The sequence below is a fragment of the Perca fluviatilis genome, chromosome 15, assembly GCF_010015445.1.
Source record: "Perca fluviatilis chromosome 15, GENO_Pfluv_1.0, whole genome shotgun sequence".
NCBI lineage: Eukaryota > Metazoa > Chordata > Actinopteri > Perciformes > Percidae > Perca > Perca fluviatilis.
The window spans coordinates 16,471,371-16,493,455 of record NC_053126.1 but is presented as its reverse complement, the minus strand read 5'-3'; the positions used below and the strand labels follow the sequence as shown (position 1 = coordinate 16,493,455).

The 22,085-nt window shown below is 41.8% G+C and overlaps 1 protein-coding gene across 3 annotated transcripts in view; it reads right to left on the bottom strand.

The window, feature by feature from the left end:
• Positions 1 to 22,085, bottom strand: part of col5a3a (collagen, type V, alpha 3a) — a 50,472-nt gene that overhangs the window by 8,249 nt on the left and 20,138 nt on the right. For all 3 annotated transcript variants that reach the window (XM_039825796.1, XM_039825797.1, XM_039825798.1), the window contains 47 exons: positions 21,703 to 21,765; positions 20,749 to 20,823; positions 20,489 to 20,572; positions 20,260 to 20,316; positions 19,912 to 19,965; positions 19,717 to 19,770; positions 19,580 to 19,633; positions 18,917 to 18,970; positions 18,631 to 18,684; positions 18,032 to 18,076; positions 16,757 to 16,810; positions 16,542 to 16,586; positions 16,293 to 16,346; positions 15,311 to 15,355; positions 14,876 to 14,929; positions 14,129 to 14,173; positions 13,720 to 13,773; positions 13,040 to 13,084; positions 12,846 to 12,899; positions 12,652 to 12,759; positions 11,776 to 11,829; positions 11,387 to 11,440; positions 11,241 to 11,285; positions 10,975 to 11,028; positions 10,552 to 10,596; positions 10,315 to 10,368; positions 10,140 to 10,193; positions 9,475 to 9,528; positions 9,254 to 9,361; positions 8,795 to 8,884; positions 8,524 to 8,577; positions 8,238 to 8,345; positions 7,807 to 7,914; positions 7,633 to 7,686; positions 7,366 to 7,419; positions 7,166 to 7,273; positions 6,977 to 7,030; positions 3,803 to 3,856; positions 2,313 to 2,366; positions 2,150 to 2,203; positions 1,943 to 2,050; positions 1,788 to 1,841; positions 1,594 to 1,647; positions 1,337 to 1,390; positions 1,167 to 1,220; positions 952 to 1,059; positions 75 to 128 (listed from right to left, as the gene is read on the bottom strand). In XM_039825796.1, coding sequence (XP_039681730.1) covers positions 75 to 128; positions 952 to 1,059; positions 1,167 to 1,220; positions 1,337 to 1,390; positions 1,594 to 1,647; positions 1,788 to 1,841; positions 1,943 to 2,050; positions 2,150 to 2,203; positions 2,313 to 2,366; positions 3,803 to 3,856; positions 6,977 to 7,030; positions 7,166 to 7,273; positions 7,366 to 7,419; positions 7,633 to 7,686; positions 7,807 to 7,914; positions 8,238 to 8,345; positions 8,524 to 8,577; positions 8,795 to 8,884; positions 9,254 to 9,361; positions 9,475 to 9,528; positions 10,140 to 10,193; positions 10,315 to 10,368; positions 10,552 to 10,596; positions 10,975 to 11,028; positions 11,241 to 11,285; positions 11,387 to 11,440; positions 11,776 to 11,829; positions 12,652 to 12,759; positions 12,846 to 12,899; positions 13,040 to 13,084; positions 13,720 to 13,773; positions 14,129 to 14,173; positions 14,876 to 14,929; positions 15,311 to 15,355; positions 16,293 to 16,346; positions 16,542 to 16,586; positions 16,757 to 16,810; positions 18,032 to 18,076; positions 18,631 to 18,684; positions 18,917 to 18,970; positions 19,580 to 19,633; positions 19,717 to 19,770; positions 19,912 to 19,965; positions 20,260 to 20,316; positions 20,489 to 20,572; positions 20,749 to 20,823; positions 21,703 to 21,765 — 2,952 coding nt within the window. The remainder of the gene's footprint in view (positions 1 to 74; positions 129 to 951; positions 1,060 to 1,166; positions 1,221 to 1,336; positions 1,391 to 1,593; positions 1,648 to 1,787; positions 1,842 to 1,942; positions 2,051 to 2,149; positions 2,204 to 2,312; positions 2,367 to 3,802; positions 3,857 to 6,976; positions 7,031 to 7,165; positions 7,274 to 7,365; positions 7,420 to 7,632; positions 7,687 to 7,806; positions 7,915 to 8,237; positions 8,346 to 8,523; positions 8,578 to 8,794; positions 8,885 to 9,253; positions 9,362 to 9,474; positions 9,529 to 10,139; positions 10,194 to 10,314; positions 10,369 to 10,551; positions 10,597 to 10,974; positions 11,029 to 11,240; positions 11,286 to 11,386; positions 11,441 to 11,775; positions 11,830 to 12,651; positions 12,760 to 12,845; positions 12,900 to 13,039; positions 13,085 to 13,719; positions 13,774 to 14,128; positions 14,174 to 14,875; positions 14,930 to 15,310; positions 15,356 to 16,292; positions 16,347 to 16,541; positions 16,587 to 16,756; positions 16,811 to 18,031; positions 18,077 to 18,630; positions 18,685 to 18,916; positions 18,971 to 19,579; positions 19,634 to 19,716; positions 19,771 to 19,911; positions 19,966 to 20,259; positions 20,317 to 20,488; positions 20,573 to 20,748; positions 20,824 to 21,702; positions 21,766 to 22,085) is intronic.

The window sequence follows — 22,085 nt, the reverse complement described above, 5'->3', positions numbered from 1 at the left end:
TGTAGACTCTTTACATGAAATATGGTTTGGTTTGGTTTTTGTGTTGGATTTGAATCCTGATTTAAGGATCTTACTATTGGTCCGGGTGGTCCAGTTTGTCCTGGTGGCCCATTTAACCCTTGCTCACCCTAGAAAAGAAACACCAGAATTAGAGATCAGTGTAAAGTATGCTGAAGCAATGATCAAGCGCAAACACAAACGGGATCTCATGTTCTGACTGGCAGTGCTGTTGCTTCAGACTCAACAGAGACAGTACCAGCTTCAGACTAATGTTAAAATTAGGGCTGCAACTAACCTGAAGTTGTTTGGTCTATAAAATGTCAGAAAATGGTTAACAATCAGTGTTGATCACTGGTTTCCAAAGCCCCAGATGACGTCCTCAAATGTCTTGTTTTGTCCAAAACCCAAAGATATTCAGTTTACTGTCATAGAGAAGTGAAGAAACTAGAAAATATTCACATTTAAAGCTATATTGTGTAGTTTCTGTCTTCCCCATAAGGAATTCTAAGTAATGAGAACAAAACTCTCGCCGCATCCACATGATACAAGCCTTCCGTGATCGCGCACCACCCCACTCCTCCTCTACACAGTTGCTAGTAACCAAGGAGGACACGGAGGATTAAAAAAACATGATGGACGATACAATTTTTTTTAACATTGCCATACTGACAAATACAGAGAGAGTTCTGTGGAGCTGATAGTCTTAATTAGCTTTGTGTCAACTCATTTGGCAATGGCTTAAATGTAACGGACGTTCATTAATATAAAAAAGTTGCACTAAAGCTTTAAGAAACTGGAATCAGAGAATTGTTTGCCTTTTTTCATAAATAATTACTCAAACTGATCAATCAATTATCAAAATAGTAGCGATTAATTCAATAGCTGATAGTCTTTATAGTCTTATAGTCTTTGCAGCTCTAGTTAAAATAGCATTTTACATTGCGTACTGACCGCGGGCCCTGGGATGCCTCGGAGACCTTCTGGGCCAGACCTCCCTGGCTGCCCTTGGGGTCCCACTGGGCCGGTCTTCCCCACTGAACCCTGGGTTCCTGTCGTCCCCTACAGAGCACAGACAGCAAGGCGTTAGTAGCAAAAAAAGACCAGAAAGGCTTTGCTAGAAGGAACCATACACAATCACGGAGCTCAGTGGCAGCCTTTATCCTCACCTTGGCTCCCTTCATGCCTTGCTTCCCTTCTTTTCCTGCAGCACCTATATGACCCTGGGGTTGACAAAGACAATGTTGCTAAGATAATGACAAAGGCTGTTGACTGCAAACAAATACACATACACATTAGCTACATACACACGCATGCACACAAACTATGCTAAGCTCACCCTCCGTCCAGGAGGTCCTGTAGGACCTGGCTCTCCAGAGGCTCCTGCATGTCCCTGCAGACAAAAGAAAAAGGTCAGAAAGTTAAAAGAGAAACACATTCCCATCCAGTAATTAAACAATGAGAAGAACGTCCAGACATAATGATGAAGAAGCAAAACCTTAATATGTCACAGAGAATACAGACTTCAGATAAGCATACAAAAGTTACTAGTGTTGTCAACATGTGCAAGAAATGGATACAAAAATCCCTGCTTACTGCTTTGCCAGGTTCTCCATTGTCTCCTTTTGGCCCCGGTCCACCATCTACTCCCTGGATGAAAAAATGTAATGTAGAAGAAATGAGCAATAAACAAGTTAATGGCAAATTAATGATTAAATAATAATAATAATAATAATAATAATAATAATAATAATAATAATAATAATAATAATAATAATAATAATACTCACATTGACGCCAGGTTCTCCAGGAGGTCCTGAATCTCCAGGGAACCCAATAGGGCCCTGTGGACACAAACAGTGTCATATGCATGGCAACAACAGACTGACTGACCTGACAACCAGAGCAAGGACAAGTCACTGATCCAGAGAGACAAAAGACTCACAAGGTTGCCTTTGGGTCCATCCTCCCCCGGTGTTCCTCTGGATCCTGGAGGCCCAGCTGCACCAGGAGGGCCAGAGTCACCCTTCTCCCCCACATCGCCTTTAGCCCCCTGGGACACCAGCATGTGAGATGACAAATCAATCAGAGGGGCGAAGAAAGGATGTGTTTGAGGAAGACAAGAAGGAAAGATTGTGGTAAGCTGACTTACGGCAATGCCGGGCTCTCCAACTGACCCAGGGTCTCCACCTTCTCCGTCCTCACCCTGGTAGAGAAGGAACATAGTTAAAATAATCAACACACACACAAACCACTGCCATTCTACTCTATGTGCACAGGCACACACTGTGTAGTTGCTAATAGGAAATGCTGACCTTCTCTCCAACAAGTCCAGGCTGACCAACTCCACCAGTCATTCCAGGTGGGCCCTGTGGCAGGAGGGGAGAGAGAGAACGGCTTGAACCAAAATATCATATAACAAGGGCAAGTTTGAAATATGTAAGTTTTCAATATTTCAAAATCAAGTTTTTGGGGCAGTATTATGTTGTTTGTCAGCAGTTCTGCTCACTGAATGCTGAAACTGGAACAGAATTATCACGACACAAGGAAAATACTGAGTGTATGTAGGGTATGTCAGTGCATTGTGCTTTGTGTCTTTAGACGAACCCATTAAAAGCTCATCTTCGGTAGAGTGCACAAACATGGGAGCTGAGTACTACTACTGAGCTCCTGCTGTCACATGCCATCCCACCACCATTTTGCTACTTTCCTTATTCCTGAATCAATCCATTTATGGATCCCACCATCTCTGCACCGCTGTATTTTCATGCTTCCTGTGAGGAAGCGCTAGTGCGGCTCACGCAGATTTCTGCAGCTTGCTGCTGAATAATTGACCGGTGTGAGAGGCTGCAGAGAGACGGCCATTACTAGAGGTAAATATAACTGCCTCTCAGGGATGATAGTCTAATACTTCTTAATGATTCATAGAGCAGTAAATATAACTCTCTCCCAGGGATCATATCCTAATACTGTTTAATAATTCAAGTATCAAAAGCAGTGGAGGGTCTGTGGCAGGAAGTGTTCAAATGAAAAGACAGTATACGAAGAGATGAGGGGCTGGAAAATATAAAGTCTATGTTGTGTGTTATGATAAGCTATTGTTCAATTTGAAATGTAGATTCTCCTGCATATTGAATGAAAGTCTTCCTGATTCCAAAGTTGATACAGCATCATGTTTTCTATATGAGTCACAAAGGCATACAGCTGCCATCACTTGAAAATATCAGAACTGCAATACTGGCACAGGGTGTACATGTCATTTCAACATTGTATTAACAAAAATGCAATCATCCAGATTCAACTAAATTAACAAAAAATAATGATTTAGCCCCAATTATACATAAAAAACAAAGAATACATATTTGCAAACCTCAATGAATTATCTTAAAAATGCAAGAAAATCAGGCTAAAATCTTTTTGAAAGAAATTATGAAACCTTATCTACATTTATTCATTATGAGAGGACCAATTATAATATTTGGTAATGCTGATTATGCTGATTAGCATCATCATATTAAATGAACCATGCTGCTGCATTTCTTGTTTCAAGTAATGTAACTATAGTATGTTGATTTGAAATGTTTTTGCTCTGAATATTTACAATTTGTGTTATGAAGATGGATATGAACAGCTTGTTCATAGCAGGCAGGGTAATTCTCCTTTTACTGACTTTAGAGTACCTGTAGGTGGAAAGAGTGCTCCCTTAATCCCTCACTCAATGGGACTGTCTCTGTGATATCACTTTAGTCATGCCTACATCTAAATCCAAATATGTGATTTGAAAAAAAGTTATGATGCACTCTACCTCTCCACCAATGGACCCCTGGGGGCCTCGTGGGCCATGCTGTCCTGGAGGCCCCTGTAGAAAGAGAAATTAAATGTCTCATTAGAATATCAGTGCAGACAATAAGGATATACCGCATCAATAAAACACACAGAGATATGAATACAAACTGAATGTGAGCTAGGGGTTGGCTGGTGCCTCCTAAATTAAATGAGTGTTAGAAGTCAGGCCATGGTGGATTGCTTATGCAATGGCCCCAGTATCTATGATCATTATCGTAGTGACATGATGAAGACATCCAGACAGGTCATTACCCTCAATATGACACAAGCTCTGATTCCTCCTTCCCCTCCCTCTCTCTTATTCTCTCTTATTAATAAGAAACCTCTAGCCTGTGACGTGCAAGACCATATTTTCTCATCCACAGTGACGGCATGTGATTTGACTCTTCTGTGCAGCCCAAGAGAGAGCGACAAGCAATCAATCGGCTTCAGTTTCAGTTGAGTAGATGTTGAGCTGTGCTCTGAATCACGCTGAAGTCTTGAAGGAAGCCTTGTGTTGTAAAGACAATCTGAGACAGAAAGACAGACAATATGCCCAGAGAGAGACTGTGTGGGACTAGAGGAAACACATATCCTTCTGGTGGAGAGATGCCTGAGCATTAGAGTGGAGAATTCTGTGATCCGCAACGCTCACACATGAATGAAACTTTCCCACTGAGTCTTCAGCATCTCTCTCTCTCTCTCTCTCTCTCTCTCTCTCTCTCTCTGTCTTTCTCTCTCTCTCTCTCTCTCACACTTTTGTGTTGGTTCCATTTTGATGCACCCCCTGCCTAATCTGGTTGTGGAGAAAAGGGGCTATAGAGAATCTTGTTTAGCGTTTGTTCATGGTTGACAGCGTTGTGAGATGACTGTCACAAAGGAGGATGCTAATTAGACAGCCAAGGCTGAGGCTAATCTGATTAGCAGCTGTCACACCGTCTTCCTGCTCACAATCAGCGCCCCGCCTCTTCCTTCCACTCCATTGCTCTACTGCATCAGCTCTGTCACCCTCTCTCGCTCTTCTTTTTTTATCCTTTTCTTTCTTTTACATACAGGACCACCTCTTCATTCTGTGGGCTTGTTTTCCTTGCACATAAAGGCAGGGTCTACTGTCATTCACACTTAGCTTTGAAGATCTGTCACCCATTGAAAAGATGAGTTGAGACTGTTAAAGGTTTAAAGGTTATTGTGTTATATATCTTTTTTTATGCATGTTATAGGTTTACAAAGTGAAAAAGCCCAAAGTCCACCACAAAGGGACTTACCATCTCCAACAGAAAAAACACTGTTCACAAACTGCTCCAAACAGTTCTATTGTAGTCCAGCCTTTACTTCTGTGACGAAATGTGCGTCACTTTGTAACACACGTTATAATGTTTGCCAATGTGCTAGCATGGCACGCCCTAATACTCTGCTTCTGACTGGCTGGTTGTCCTTACCTAGCTACTGCGCATGTGCAACTCCCAACAAAGATGGAACAGAAGTGTGATGTCTCACTCTGTAGCTAAAGCGGAGAGCTCAACACACAGGGTTTTTTATTAAACCATGTAAACCTATTCTGGTACAACATACCACAGTATACTGTATGTTATGCCATAGTAATATGGTGGACTAGTTTGCAGCTACTTAGCAGAGCTAATGTGGGATGTCCATTGCTTTGACTAATCCTTCCAACCCCACACAGAGTGTAAGCATTGTTGGCTGGCATGGCTAACTAGGATACTTACTTGGAGCAGAACCATCATTACCAAGTCAAATTGTCTGCCTTTAAACATGCCTATTCTTGGGAAACCACAGATTTAGCTGTTTTCCTCAGTTCCTCAGCAGATGAGGCAGATTAGATTGTTAGGTGTCAAGAGTTGTCAAGGCTATTACAATGGAAACACAGCGGTTAGTAATTTGGGAGCAAAGTAGCTACATCACTGTTTATTTTTGTGCAACAGTCTCACACTAGACTGCTATAGGAGCAAAACTATGACTGGCTATACTCAATACTAAAGGTCTGTCACCACCTCTTTGTACAACTGGGGTCTAAATGATATTGAGACCATTGAGACAAGGACCAGAACTAACTGAGCCCCAGTCAAGACCACTGACTGTAGTTTGAGGTAGAGGCAGAGGAGAAACCTTGATTCACAGCTTTGACACACAGCAGTAGGATCAGCACAAAAAAAATAAAAATAAAAATAAATACTGTGGGATTGCATTAACCTGTTGCACTCATAGCTAACTATAGTAACGCACACATACTCCATGTGCAACATGACATCATGACTTCACGCAAACATACACGCCACTTTCCTAAAGCCAAGTGGCATCTTATCTGTACGCATTTTGAGCTATCCGCATGTATGTCTACGCTGTATACAGTGGACGGCAGTCTGCAACGTCACAGTGTAGCCACGTGGCGTATTATCGCGAGGCTACATGTTATCGCGAGGCTACGTGTTATCGCGAGGCTACGTGTTATCGCGAGGCTACGTTTGGGTTTAGGAAACGTCACGTGGGTTGAGTTTAGGAAAAGAAGAAATGGTTGAAAAGAATAAACGGTTGTTTATAATTTTTTGAAGAAAAGGGGATGATTTTTGTCTGCTTCTTGGATGTAGCTATTACAATAATGCATTCATCAAACTTGAGTATCGATAACACACTCATATCAAAAACACCCACAATGACAGGATAGTGATTCTTCCTGGCAGTAAGAAGACATTTCAGTACCACCTGTAAGAAAACACTGAGCTCACACTAAAGGCCCATGTCTTCACAAATACAAAAGAGTTTCTAAACCATAAACAGAAATGTAAGTTTACAGTATTTGCAGAAGCTCTGCATTGCACTCTAAATATTCAGAGTAAAAAAAATATTGTTTTTCTACCAGTGAATGCACACATTTGAACTACAAAAATATCCATTCAACTGCTTTGATACTGCCGAGAATATCAAGAAAAGTAAAAGACACATTCCAAGGTTTATGGAAAGTGAAGAAAAGTCAAGTCGATATCCAATATCAGTGAAGACAAGTCAAAGTCAAAACAATCATGAAACAAAGTGTAAGAAGTCAGTAAAGTGGTGTTGAGAACAGACTCAAGACTGAAACTGGACCATAGCAGTACACTTGAGATGAGTGTGCTGAGATTGCTGAACAGTTACTCACCATTGAGCCCACATGCCCGCTTTCTCCTTTGTCTCCTGGTGGTCCTGGCATACCCTACAAATGCAGATATGGGGAGCAATGCAGTCTTAGGCATGAAATGTAAACAAATGTAAACTAAAGTATAAATGTGAAATCAGAGATGAGCCAATATAGAGAAAGTCAGTTTTTGGAATTGATAGTAATTCTTACCTGTAGTCCAGAAGGACCAGATGCCCCCTTAAAGCCTCTATGTCCTTCATCTCCTTTCGCCCCATTCATTCCCTGCTGCCCACGAGGACCTGGCTCACCATCTGCACCCTGAAATATCCACCGACAGGTTAGCACTGTTAACACCGCACAACCTAAACCAACCTATTATATATGATGCGTTCAGAGTTTTCGTAACATACTGGCAGTCCTGGTTGGCCCACAGGCCCTTGACTTCCAACAGGTCCTGGGGGTCCCTAGAAAAGCAGAAGGGCAGTTTAATACACATTCACTGTAGGAAATACATGATTAAAACACTCTTCCCATTCCAACACATGACACACGGTCCAGGCAAACAGTTATTACGATGAACTGCCACAAAACAATTATAAGGCAGTTTGTCCTCTACTTCCTGATGATGCAAGGTAATGATGTGATGTTAGTACTATTTGCATAACATTCATACTCACCCCTTCTCCTTTGTCTCCTTTGCTGCCCTTCTGACCTAGTCCTCCTGTCTCTCCCTATGGAGACAAATGCACACACGTGAACACACACACACACACACAAACACACATAAACAAAATATCAGCAAGCACTTTACAGCAGTGCTGAAGTATAAAGTGGCTGTCCCATCTAAGTACCTTGTCTCCATCCTCTCCTGGAGGTCCAAGAGATCCTGCAGCCCCTGGCAACCCTGCAGGTCCCAGTTCCCCGTCTTGCCCAGCCGGCCCCACAGGCCCCTTCTCTCCCTAGGGAACAGATGGGAAAACAGCACACATTTAGCAAATGCTTCAATACTTATTATCCTCATATAGCAGCATGACACATTGATTAATGTATCGGACCAGAAAGGAAACTCGCACCCGAGATGCAGACTTGATGACATTCATATTTACAGTACACCTTTCTCTCTCTGTCTCCTTCACCTCTCTCCTGCTCTCCATCTCATAACGACACACTCCAAAGCGAGAGCACATTCTGTTTATTACCCAACTGTGGGAGGTGATGGTACAGTATATAATGGTGGACATTGCTGCCTAAGGAACAAAAGTAACAATGTTCCAGATCTTACTGGCTCCCCTTTCTCTCCCATCGGCCCAGCGGGACCCACGCCGCCGTGCCGTCCTGGCTGGCCGATAGCGCCAGCCGGCCCAGCGGGGCCCCTCTCTCCGGTGGCACCCTGGAAAAAAGAGGAGATAGAGATGTGAGGTGAGCACATGTCACATGACTCACTCTTTGATTTAATGTGGTGGTCACGATCAGTGATCACCATGGAAACAGCCTCCTGCCTTATGTGTCCTAGCATTCTATATAACATAGATGCTTGGCAGAGAGCAGGGAATGAAAATCTGACTTACAATAGCGCCTGCAACACCAGGTAGACCCTCGCCTCCCTTCAGACCTGCAGGACCCTGGAGAGACAAAGAAACAGCCTTCACAGTCGAGCCACAACCACATCCATGACGAGATTAACCTTCAGTGAAGTGAGTTAACATTTGCAAAACTCGTAATTGACACGCTTTATTGATTAAAATTCAATTGTGATCTAATTGCAAGCTGCACATTTTAAGATAATCTGTTGACAGGGAGAGATGGTGAGGATGTGGGATGTTTGGTAGTTTATGTTACCATTGCACCGTTGGTCCCTCTGCTCCCTCTGAAGCCTTGGAGCCCAGCAGGGCCACTTTTCCCCAAGGCTCCTGATGGACCCGGGTCTCCCTGGAAACCGCACACACACACACACACACACACACACACACACACACACACACACACACACACACACACACACACACATAATTACAGTAGATATAAGGCAAGTAGCCAGCAGACAGCAGGCCCTTATGCAGTCATAAATAACACCAACCAGCAAGTCACACCAAGAAGGAACATTTATCTTTTATGAGCCATAATACACTCAACACCGCAAGGTTTTCTCTGTTATTTATTAGCAAATTAGAGAATAGGATGAGACCCAGAAGATATCCAAGCAGTGCTGAGAGAGTCCTTGGGCTTTATCTAATATAACAGTAATAAGGTGGTGGTGTGTGTGATTATGATCGCGACATTATGATGAAAACTACTCACCTTGGCACCCTCCTTTCCGGCTGATCCTGGTAAACCCTGCTCACCCGGTGGTCCCGGTGAACCTGGATGGCCTCTGTCTCCAGTTGGTCCTGTCTCACCAGATTTACCCTGAAAACAAGCAAGTTACACAGCACACATCATATAACACTTTAAAAACATGCTATCTGAAATAAACAGCTGTTTGCATAATAATCTAGAATACCATGGGCTGATCCTCTTACCTGCGGTCCAACAACACCTGAGGGCCCGGGGGGTCCGTTCTTGCCTTGAAAGCCCTAAAGAATAAAGCAAGTGAGTCTGAGTTGAATCAGAGTCAGTGGGATGCACACAGGGCAGGGTGTTTTACTAGATCTACAGTTCTAGAGGCATCTCAACTTGCACTCTGACTGCAGTAATTCAATGCTAAAGTCAACTCTGACAAGTTAATGCTGGGATGTTCGCTTCATAGAGAAAAATAAATAAATATTAGGACTGCACAATTAATAGCAATGTTTTCGAAATTACAATATGGACTAGTGCAATATCCAAATCATAGTGGGGAGGGGGGGGCGCAATATTTGTTAAATATGTTTTAAACTATTCTGAATGAAGTGTTGTGGTGCTGCAGAGATGTCCCAGCCTACACATGCTATACTACAGACTAAAGAAAACATCTTTGTTTGGTACAGATCCTCAAAAAAAAACACACTATTATCATTTTCATTTTTTTTCATTTTAATATTTTTCAATGAAAATGAGAATAATGATACAAAAATGATCATTGCCTACAATATTGTGAATCATATCGCAATTGCAATGTCAGTCAAAATAATCACAATTAGATATTTTTCTCATATCGTGCAGCCCTAATAAATATGCATCTTTATTGAGATTAAATGTGACTCACTGGTTCCCCTCTCTGGCCTGGATGACCTGGTAATCCATCTTTTCCAGGTGGACCCTGAAAGGGAAGAATTTATTTAGATCATTGTGATGAACTGAACAACAACGTGGGATGAGGTCAAACTGAATGACATTAAATCACAGGGCAATTGATATACAGTACATCTTAACCCACTCACATTAGGCCCTCTAGGTCCTGCTTCACCGTTTCTTCCCTGTGGTCCTTGGGGGCCCTAGAAAATAATAACACAGATTGTCAAAACTCTGTCTCGAACCCCAGATCGTATTTTCTGGTGCTTGTCCTACGTTGATTAATGAGATTGTATCTGTGATGCCAAGATATGTTTTTCAGGCGTAACATCTATGGTCTTATTTAGGCACTGTATGTACAGTATTTTCCAAGAATCAAAAGATACCTGTTCTCCGGGGGATCCTTGAGGACCATCTTGTCCAGCAGAACCCTACCAGACAAAACGACAAACAAGACAAATAAAACACACAGTACCAAAATATGAGCCACTTAAACATTTTTAGTTTTCTGCTCGCCAGACAATCTTTAGCTTCCCCAAGATGGCCTTTGAGGTTGAGAGTGTAAACTGAAGCATCCCCTGCCAGACAGTCACTTCTCACTGCAACAGATGGCCTGTCATCTAGCAGTGAACAGCAACAACCAGTTCCAACTCGGCCGGCGCATTCATCCATACCTTATGAGACAGCCAGGTGTGTGTTTATGTGACTATTACTGTATGTGCATATGTCTTGTTTATGTATATCAACAAAGACACTGCAAAAAAAAAAAAACTTAAACTGCATATGACTGTGTGTCAGTCTAAGCTCACCTTTTCTCCAGGCTTTCCAGTGGGCCCCTTTGCTCCTCTTCCCCCCCGGGCTCCCTATTGGAAAACAAACAACAGGCTGATTAGCACATGCATAACTCATCTGGAGATGGAAGATAAACGTCTGGTGATGTGAAAACACTGTAGTGATGTAACAGTGTGCCTCCCACAAGTTGTGGTTAACTGGTTGTATCTAATTAGAGCAAATACAGCTTTATACACTGACAAAAAAGCATGGTGTAATATGCATAGCACAAAGCTGTACTCACATTAGGACCTCTTTGGCCCCCAGACCCCGGCTGACCAGCTGGACCCTGCATTGTAGAGGTTAACAATTATTTATCAGTGGCCACACAGAAAGGTTTACATATTCTGAAGTAGTCCGAATGTGATCAAATGTCAACACAGTCCTCACCCTTCGTCCTTTCTCTCCCAAGGCCCCGGCCACACCGGGGAAGCCAAGTGATCCCTGGAGACACACGTAGAGGTTAATCAGCCTCGGCCTTCCATTCATCACACATCACCCCCGACGCCTCATTAACGTATAATTAACCACTGTATCAAATTAAAGCAAATCTAATCCATGAGCCCAACACAGCCTAAAATACACCATTCATCAACATGTAATGAATTGATGTCACTAATGAACTATTAATAAAATAGCCTTTTTTTAATAAGCCATTTATCATCCTTTATTTTTAATCAGACAGGAAACAACGGACACACATCTTGCTGGTTAAAGCTGTGATAAAGGAACCAGAGGACACATTAACTGATCATAATAGCTCGTCAATGTTAAATCACCTTAGGACCTTGTCTTCCTGGGTATCCTGGCAATCCGGGCACACCAAGTTTACCCTGCAGAGAGACGGGCAGAATAAGAGGACATAAATCAAAAAAATATTAAGAAGAGAAGCGTATGGAAACCATTTAATTAAAGCTATAGTGCGTAGTTTCTGTCTCCCCCATGAGGAATTATAAGTAATGACAACAAAACTGATGTCATACAGCCTTCCGTGATCGCGCACCGCCCCCACCCCTCCTCCACGCAGTTGCTAGTAACCAAGGAGTACACGGAGGATTAAAAAAACATGATGGACTCTTCAGAAGAGGTAATTATCTTCACTCGAGTTTCTATGCACGATAGTCGCCGGACGACACAATCTTCTGAACATAGCCATACTGAGAAATACAGAGAGAGTTGTGTGGAGCTGATAGTCTTAATTAGCTTGGTAGCAACTCAATTGCCAATGGCTTGAATGTAACGGACGTTTATTAATATAAAAAAATTACGCACTAAAGCTTTAAGACGTTATAACATACTGCTGACTATGCCTGCACCAATACAGCAGAGTATATTTAAATTATTGCATATAGCGATGACTGAAAGATTACTTTATTATTATCAGTGACAGCTCTGCCTTAGAAATGGGCTGTAATCGGATGTAATAAACGTGAGGGCATTGAAACCAAAATGTTTAGTATTTCAGTGATTTTCACTCATTTTACAACAAAGTTTTGTCACAGCTGAAAAATTAGAAATGTAAGAAATGTAACTCTACGACCTAACAGTATAATGGTGGTAGCAGTGCAATGCAGGTTTAGATAAAAGTGTTCTTATAATTTGGCAGGCTATTTAGTCTCCCTTTTTTTTTTAAATCTTTTAAAAATAAAAAGTACCTTCTCGCCAGCTATCCCAATAGCTCCTCCATCCCCCAGGGGCCCTGCTTGGCCCTTTGGCCCCTCTGGTCCATCCTCTCCACGAGCACCAGTAGCGCCGTTATCACCCTAAAGTCAAGAATTTGAGTAGAACATAACAGACAGAAAAATAATAGAACATGATACTGAGGCTTGTGATTTTTGGGCTCTCTCACCTTGTCTCCCTTGATGCCCATGTCACCTTTGAACCCTGGGAAGCCATCTTCTCCCTGTGATGCATTGAGGAGAGGGGATGTCCAATGAAAGCTTTGATGATAAATGGCATCATTACATTGTAATTTGTCAAGTGTCCTTCCAGTCCAGTGTGACAACAAAAACAGAATAAAGACTCTCTCTCTGATTCACTCACCTTCTCTCCTTTGCTCCCTTTTAGACCCCTAACTCCATCTGCTCCCTGTGAAAAATGGGGAAAATGTAATTTAACAATAATCTAACATCACTCACAAGTCTACTCTCAAAAAAAGACTTCACAAAGAAAAATCACTTGTTGCATGCAGTTCCAGAAATACCACATTTTAAAACACTGAAATGATTAATTAGTTTGTTGATTTTCTCTTGACCTAACATTGCTCTGTTATTAAGTAGTTATTGACCTTACATTTATTTTATACTGATGATTGCCAACAAGGTCAGGCGTCCCTTAAAGGATGTTGAGCCAAACTACCAGATAAAATACCGGATGTGTGAATTTACAAAACAAACACCAAGCAGAATGCCATTTCATGACAACTTCACTTTTATTCCTCAAATTCAAAAGCACTTTTGCAGTCAAAATGGACTGCTCCACATCTACGCACACAGCTCTGCTCTATCTGACTCTGACATCTTTCCAATCCGTCAAATGTTCCTCACTCTGTTGGTAAAAGTCCCCTTGAGAACCGAAGAGCTTTCCCTCCACCTGTCACTTGTCAGTCATAGACTCAAACAGCCTGTCCGTCATAGGTAGACATGCTCGCAGAATGAAATGTGCCAGGGAATAAAGATCGCGGTGGACGTTACACCTGAGATCATGATGCATTTATGTCTCACCTTGACTCCACGGGTCCCTGGGTACCCAACAGGCCCCTGAGGGCCTGGTAAACCCTACATAAAAAACAAACAAACATTTTTGTTTAGTCTTGGCAAGCAGCAGCCAGCAAACATGCATTTCTCTGACCAGATATGAATAAGCATTGCACTCAGTCACCGTATCATATCCTTAATTGTCAATAAGCATTTTCGAACAGAAAAAGATGATGCTGGTGAATGCATGCTGCTGACTCAAATGAGCTAATGCTCTTGCACAATAAAGATAATGACATTGGAACACAATGATTATAATAATAAGAGTGAGGATTACTGTAACCTAATGTAAGTGCGTGCACAGTTACAACAGATTGCAAGAAACACCATGTTTAATATCTTGCTATGACACTACAGTAGACAAGCAGTTACCCACTTGGATGCCTTTCTCTCCCGCAGGGCCCTCTCTCCCTGGGTGACCCTAAAACAAGAAAACAGGAATCAGATTGACTAAGCACTGCCACAAATACATTATTATTGTATCACTCCAATCTAAAATGAATTCTTGGAAATGAGAAAAGCCGCAACTGTTAGAAGATTTTTCATTCTTTTCTAAATGTCATACTGCTTTGATTCAATTCCGGAAATGCCTCCTGTGTCCCCCTACTGGCATGCCACAGGAAGTGTAGGATGGCAAATTTGATCTTCTTGGCTACTTTAGATTAACTAACTTCTTGGTTGAATATGTCTGCATATCAAAGCTATTTGGTTGTATTTATTGTTGGTATAACATTATGCAAGCTTTTATTTGGAATTTGACATACTTGAGGTACAGCATCGTATACTGTAGAGGCTGGTCATCTGGGTCTAGTCCTCTTTCAGTCGTTATGTGGTGAATATAGGTTTTTGTTTGTATATAGCTATGTATGTTTTTATCTATTCTATACAAAAATAATTAATCAAAAACGGATGGACGATATGTGCCACAGTGTGTTGCACACTCTTCTAGTACAGTAAATCAGTTGATGTTGTGGAGCTGTCATTCATTTGTCTTGTCACTTGAGCACCATGTTGACTGATGAAGGCTCTTTATTTATATGTAAATAGTTTCGGGATGTGCAAAGGTATTCATGGATGCATGCATGTTTATGCCAATTTTTCTTTTGCGTTTGATTGTACTTACGGTAGGGCCATCAATGCCCGGTAGTCCCTGCATGCCTTGTTTCCCCTGGGGACCCTGTATTGGACAGAGAGAGGTATGGATACTGAGATGAGCTGCACATATGATATAGCACCTTCACTTATCCCTAAGAGACCACATTTCCCACTTTGCTGCTCCTCTACCAAACATGTTGCGTTTATGACTAAGTCCACTTTTTATTTCTTTTATCAGTCTAGCCTCATGAAGTGCACTGGCCAAGACCGTCCCTAGTGTCTGTTTTGCCTGTGTGTGTTCCTTGTGTATTGATTTCCTGTCTAGCCCTGTCTTGTCTGAATGTGAGCCAGAAATTGTTGTGTCGTACTCTCCAGCTCCAACGGGCTCTCATGGGTATGTGATGACAGGGGTCACAAGGTCACAGCTTTAAATCTGAAATTAAGTGAGAGACATGCTACCTACCTTCTCTCCTGGCAATCCAACGGGACCCTGAGGACCAGGCAAGCCCTGGACCAGAACAAAGCATCAATCAGGTTAAGTGTCACAAAACAAGAAGAAGGCTGGGAGCTGAGGTTTTGCTTAAGTCTGTGTGCATATGATATGTGTATGTAAGAGTCATGCACAGAATGTGGGGATGAACTTGTGTGAGCTGAGGGATTGGATATTGTTGACATGCTGGAGAGCTAAAATATGATTACATCTTCTTTATATGACTGTAATGTCTCTGATGACATTTTAAAATGACATGTTGTTGTTGTTGTGGGATGAAAACCTTGCATCTCCATAAACATTATTTTAATGAGGTAATAAAAACTTTCTGAATTCTGAATACATATTAGTTTCATGCAATTGGACTGTGAAATGCTTTTATATGCCCTAAAGGGCAGATCATTTCCTAAATCTGTAGAAGAGCAGAGAAGCAGTGGCAGCAAAAACTGTCCTGTCCTGTTAGTAGTGTCCTGTACACTGTCCTGTGACTCCATGACATTGTCCTGTGACTCCATGACTGTCCTGGGACAGTCAGACACTGTCCTGTACACTGTCCTGTGACTCCATGACATTGTCCTGTGACTCCATCACACTGTCCTGGGACAGTCAGACACTGTCCTGTACACTGTCCTGTGACTCCATGACAGTCATGGGAATCACAGGACAGTATACAGGAAACTACTAACAGGAAAGGACAGTTTTTGCTGCCACTGCTGCTGGAAGAGCAAGTAAACATTCAGTTGATGTAAAAATAAAACAGAAACAGTTTATGTGCCACAAAAACAAAGAGATAAAGTGTTTGTGTGTAAGAGATTAAAATGTGTTATGCAACTGCTTGTAAGTGATGGTGCATATTTGAAGCATGTCTGTATGTCTTGAATACATTTATAGGATGTGTTATGAGTGAATTAACTCGCAAAAGCGACAGGACAGTTGTTGTTTTTTGGTTCAGTACCTGTACTCCTGGATTTCCCTGTTGACCTGGGGGCCCTATCTCTCCAGCTGGACCCTGACAACAACAAACACTAATAGTCACACACTCTGCCTCCACATCACAAGACTGGTTAACAGGTTCATTAGACGGCCACACTAAGCCACTCTTGCTGATGTTTCTGTAGCTGAGATCCCTTTATTACTCACATGCTCATTTTCATATAACTATTTTACATATATTACAGTAGGTAAAGAAGGTAGCAAGACTGACCAGGTTGCCCTTAGGCCCTTGTACTCCATCAGTTCCACGAATACCCTGACAAAATACAAGATGTCAGAAAACAATGGATAAAATGTCAAAGTCTGATCGGAAAAAGAGACAGTTCAATAGCTTCCTAGTTTATCTTCAGTGGCAGTAGAGGGCCTTTTATAGAGTTGAAAAGACTGAATAGCTCTGATCTTGCAATCAAGGCAATGTTGACTTACCGGCTGGCCAGGTGGGCCAGGTGACCCCCTCGGCCCAACAAGACCCCGAGAACCCTGGAGACAAAAAACAGCAAATAGTCAGCAGCTAACCTGCATTCATGATGAGATGGAGTGAGTGTGGAATACTAAATCATAAATCAGGACTAAGGAAAGAGAGAGGGGAAAAAACAGGGAGAGACAAATAATACATTTTAGTGTGTGTGTGTGTGTGTGTGTGTGTGGGTGCATTTGGTTTTGTGTGTGCTAGCCGCAGTGACTGCACTAGCCTCTGTTTGCATGAGTGTGTGTGCTCTGTTTTTGTCAGCCTCCATCTTTGTAGGCTGGCCAAGCCACCTGTTCCAAAGCCACATCTGTGATCTCCTGGGAAGTGATTGATATGGAAATATAATCATTCAGGCCAGGATTTTATCTCTTCCCTCTCCGACTCTCTTTCCTCTTTCCTCTCTCCATCTCTCTTATCTATTTCACCACCAACCAAATTTCTGCATCATGTTTGTCTCTCGCTGTCTCATTTTTTGCCTTATTTTTCTCTCTTCTAAAACAGCCAAAGCCTCTCCTTTCCTGTATCTTTATAGTTTAACATAGCTTTCCTCTTATGGCACTTTATTCTTTCCTGCACATAGTGATCCATTTGGAGGGACAGAACACCGCTGAGCCCCAACCTCACCTACTGTGAGAAAGATAGAGTGTGAGTCATAACCAATCAACCAGTGTTTACTGCAGAGGTACACAGAAAAAAATGACAGCTTCTTTCAGCGGTGCTCTTAAGAAAAGTGGTCTCTCTATGATCAAAAGTAACTTTGCAGTTATTATCGATATGACAGATTTTAAACATAGGGCATACATGTTTTATTATGCCATTGTATACTCTTGTGTTCATACTGCACGCCTTTGTCCAGTGACCTTTTCTCTCGCAGTATTGCATTAATATGGTTTGACCGTCCTAGTTTTTTATAGTTGTTGTGTTTCTTTTGTGTTGTATAAGCACTAGATGTTGTTCTGTTCAAGTTCTTCTGTGAAGATTTTGGCTTAAACATCTGCTTGAGCTTAATTCTAGTGATCTCCTACAATCCCCTCTTGGTTTCTCGTGGAAATCATTTGTTTCTGTGATTCTGCACTAAGACATGTTTTTGTGTTAGCTTATTTCTGAGAACCCAAAGCACAGACTTGATAAATACATCTTCTACATGAAGTATTTTAATGTAGAGAAACAATCAACATGAAATTAGGTGCATTAAGAGGGATCATTATATAGTTCCAGATGCGGTTACTCACGGGTTCGCCTGGTTGCCCTCCTGGCCCCACAGGTCCATCAGATCCCTAAAATAACAAAGATGGAAACAGAGTCAACACATAAATCTCATGCACCTCTCTAAGACAACCTCAGGCATGGATACATTTATATCCCCAAAGACATAATCTGTGAAAATAGCTCATTAAATAAATTCCCTGCCTGACAGATAAGGCTCAACTATCTTCGAGCAAAGACTAATAGGCTGCTCGCTCAAATTTCCCCCGCCCACTTGCATGGATTGATACTATCTTGACAGAGCTTCTATCTTTCATATTTTCTGTTCTGTTTCAGGGGATGCATTGCATAGCTTTCGTGTCTTTTGCAAACCTTGATACTGAATGAACTCAGGCCAGCGTATCAGAATTAAAAAATTCAAGAGTTTATGACTTCATTTCAGTAGAGCCTGCTTTGATCTGTGGTGCTTTACCATCTAAATGGTTTGTAGAATTGATTCACTGATCTGAAAACGTTTCTCTTTTAACCTTGTGCGATGGATAAAGAAAAACAAAGCACTGCTGCAGGATGTATTTTCTAGGCTTTGTTTGTTGCGAGTAAATTTTGCTAAGTACTGTGCACTCACCTTTTCTCCTGGCTCTCCGACAGGCCCATGAGGACCAGGCTTTCCTCTGTCCCCCTACAAGATAAAAGCATTAGCCGCAAGCCTCAAGATATTTAGGACTGTTCTGTTTATAGCAGAGCAATATCCAGCAGATGCTTTTTAGAAAACACAATCATCATGATCAAAATGTGGAAATAAACACCTGCCATGTGAAGTGTAAGGTATTCATGCATGCCATGTTAGCGTGTTAGTGCCTGAATGACTATATAAATACAGTGTCAATGGTAAGTTACCAAATCTAACTTACTCTGTGTCCCTTGTCTCCTGGGAGACCTGGCAGGCCATCAAAACCCCTGTCACCCTGAAAAGTAATAGAGAAGCAAGTGCATTAAACCCTGAAACACACAGACATATGGTAATGTGTAAACATTAGCAGAATTGTACTGAAAGTCTCCCCTGGCAGAGCCTCCCATCTGCTCGGAGTTTGTGTTGAGGAGAGGGAGCTTTCAGATTAGCTGTAGGTCTGCTAAAATGCTGCTTTGACTGATAAAGACTCTGCTGTTCTGTCAGACCCGGCATCAAGGGAGCCTGATTTATTTGCTAAGCTCATCCTGCAGCTGTTAGGTATTGAGTTGCCTTGTTGTCAATACATATAATAAGCTGTGGGCTGCTGAATACCTAAAGGCTTACACTTGCAAGTGGAGATAGTTTGTTATCATATAAGACCTTGCTGCCTAAACATGTGTGGCATTGTTGTGTTCATGGAAACAGAAAACGGAATTCATGGAAACTCAACACCAAACATCAGAAATAAGGTGCAACAACTGGCAATGTAATATTTACACAACTAATATCCAAATAAGCAGTAAGGCCATACAACACATACAAATCTGTGGGTTATTGAATGCAGCTCAATTAGTTGAGATTATCACTACTGCATTGCAGTACAGTGAGATCTCAAAGAGCTTACCTTAGAGCCTGTTTCACCTGGAGCTCCGCGACCTCCGTCCGCTCCTGCGGGCCCCTACGAGATACACAATCAGTTAAAATAGGTTTTGCGTTATAGTACATCAGGCACAGTATGCTGCAATACTCAAGATATCTCACCCTCTTTCCTTGCTTTCCATTGATTCCTGGTAAGCCTGTCAACCCACGTGGTCCCTTTATGAGAAAGGAAGAGAGCAGACAAATGGAAAAATGTGTAAAAAAGAAGGCAAGAGGACAACACGAAATGAATAGTGTGACAAAAAAGCGTGACATGATGGAAGCTAGTAGTGAAGTAAAAATAATGTCTGGTCTTACAGAAGGGCCACTGTCTCCGCTGTCTCCTTTAAGCCCAGAGGGACCTTGAACTCCCTGCAAAATAAAAAAAATTATTAATTTAAGCATGACATGATGCACAGGAGCATTCAAATCTTTAACTCAAATTCAGAACCAAACACACTAAATATAAAATGTGTTCATTTTTGCAAACCTGCAGTGATTTCACAAGCAATTAAAACATATTGAGCATGCATAATGATGAGTTTAGGATGAGAGGGAGAGAGTAGAGCTTGTGCCTGGTCAAGCAGAATGTGAAATTGAGGTTAAAGGGTGCAGGAGCCCTTGAGGTATCATGCAACTTTAGTCAAGGTTAGTGGAGTGCCTTACCACTGGGCCTGGTCGCCCTGTAAGACCCATTGGACCTGGAGGTCCCGCTAGTGACAGCTGGAAGAAAAACACAACTGGGTGGTTTATGTACGCTGCACAAGGTACCTTTTGACTTTTAATACGCAATGAACTGGTCTTCATACAGCATAAAATGACTAATTATGTCAACAGTTGCTGATGTTATAATATGGCAGGACGACACCAAAGTATTGGTTCCTGTGAAGTATACCTTGGTCTGTTGGAGGATAGCCTGTGCCTGCGCCTCCTGGGGAGACACCACAGGTCCTTTCTGGGAATCACCTCCATACTGGAACTGGAGGCAGTGAAAAAGAGGATTCAGTTCCCACTGCAGGATTCCCCAAATGTAAATGAAGTACAATCACACAGCCCCCCCTTGTGGTCGTATGCCACTACATCACATTGGGAAAATGTGTGTGCTTGTGTGTGTGTGAGTGCACATGCATGCATGAGTGTGCTGTAATTTCTTACTGGTAGCATCAACAGGGTTCCTGGAGAACCTGGAATCCCATCAACCCCAGCAAGACCAGGACGTCCTGGGGGTCCCTGAAAAGAGAAGTCGGGTAAATGATACAGCTATGTGCGGCTACTGGCTATTTTGTGTGTGTATGAGTGTGTGTGTGGGTGTGTGGGGGGGGGGGAGGAAAAACAGCCCTGCAATCCAATCACTGTAAAAACAACCTTTGCTTTATTTCCACAGGGCATGTAACATGCCTTATCTTCTGTTTACACACTGTAAATATCTATTTTAACAAGCCATTTAATGCAGCATTGAGTCATTAAGATTGTTTTCATCAGATTACTGTTATCTGATATGTATTCAAATGGGTAATATACATTCCTCTACTAATGCAATATTTTTATGGACAAAGGGTAATTTTCTTTGTGCTGCCTTTGTTAAATAACTGACACTTGTTTCAAGGAAACATATATATGTACATGTATATATATATATATATATATATATATATATATATATATATGTACACAAGTGGTTAGTTTTTTACAACATAGGTTGCAATTAACGTATGGTGTTACATTAACACTAGACTGTTAAAATAAACCTATAAATGAATGTTTAGAAATTAAGCTATAATAGTAAAAGCAAAATGATAGAAACCACCTATAACTGGGGATTGACATAGCATCTGTCAGTGTGTGTGTGTGTGTGTGTGTGTGTGTCTGTGTGTGTGTGTGTGTGTGTGTGTGTGTGTGTGTGTGTGTGTGTGTGTGTGTGTGTGTGTGTGTGTGTGTGTGTGTGTGTGTGTGTGTGTGTGTGTGTGTGTGTAAGAAAGAAAGAAAGAAAGAAAGAAAATCAGGTCAAACATGTGTGAGTCAACATCTGTCCCTGAAGTCCAGCATGTTCAGTTCAGGACTGGACATGTTCAATGTGAGGTCACATTTGAACCCACAGCTCTCACTCACCAATTCACCAGGATCTCCCCTGGGTCCTGGACGGCCTGTTGGGCCAGCTGGGCCAGCGAGCCCCTGCAAAGGAAACATTCACAGCACTCAAACATTAAAGAAGAAGTTTTCAACAAAATGATAATTTTCTTCTAAATAATAGTATAACCCTCTAAATGCTTTACAATAATCCCTTTTTATTTATTTATATAGTTTTGAATTTAAATATATTTACTTTTTTTGTGTTGATGCACTTTTAATATTTCCTTTCATTTATTTGTTTATTTGACAGGAACAGTGCTCATTAATCAACAGCAAAGCAACTCTAAATGAGCCAGAGTTAGCTCCACAGGCACATTTTCATCTGTTGTCCCCAGCCAGTTTTCAAATGGTAACCTAAACAA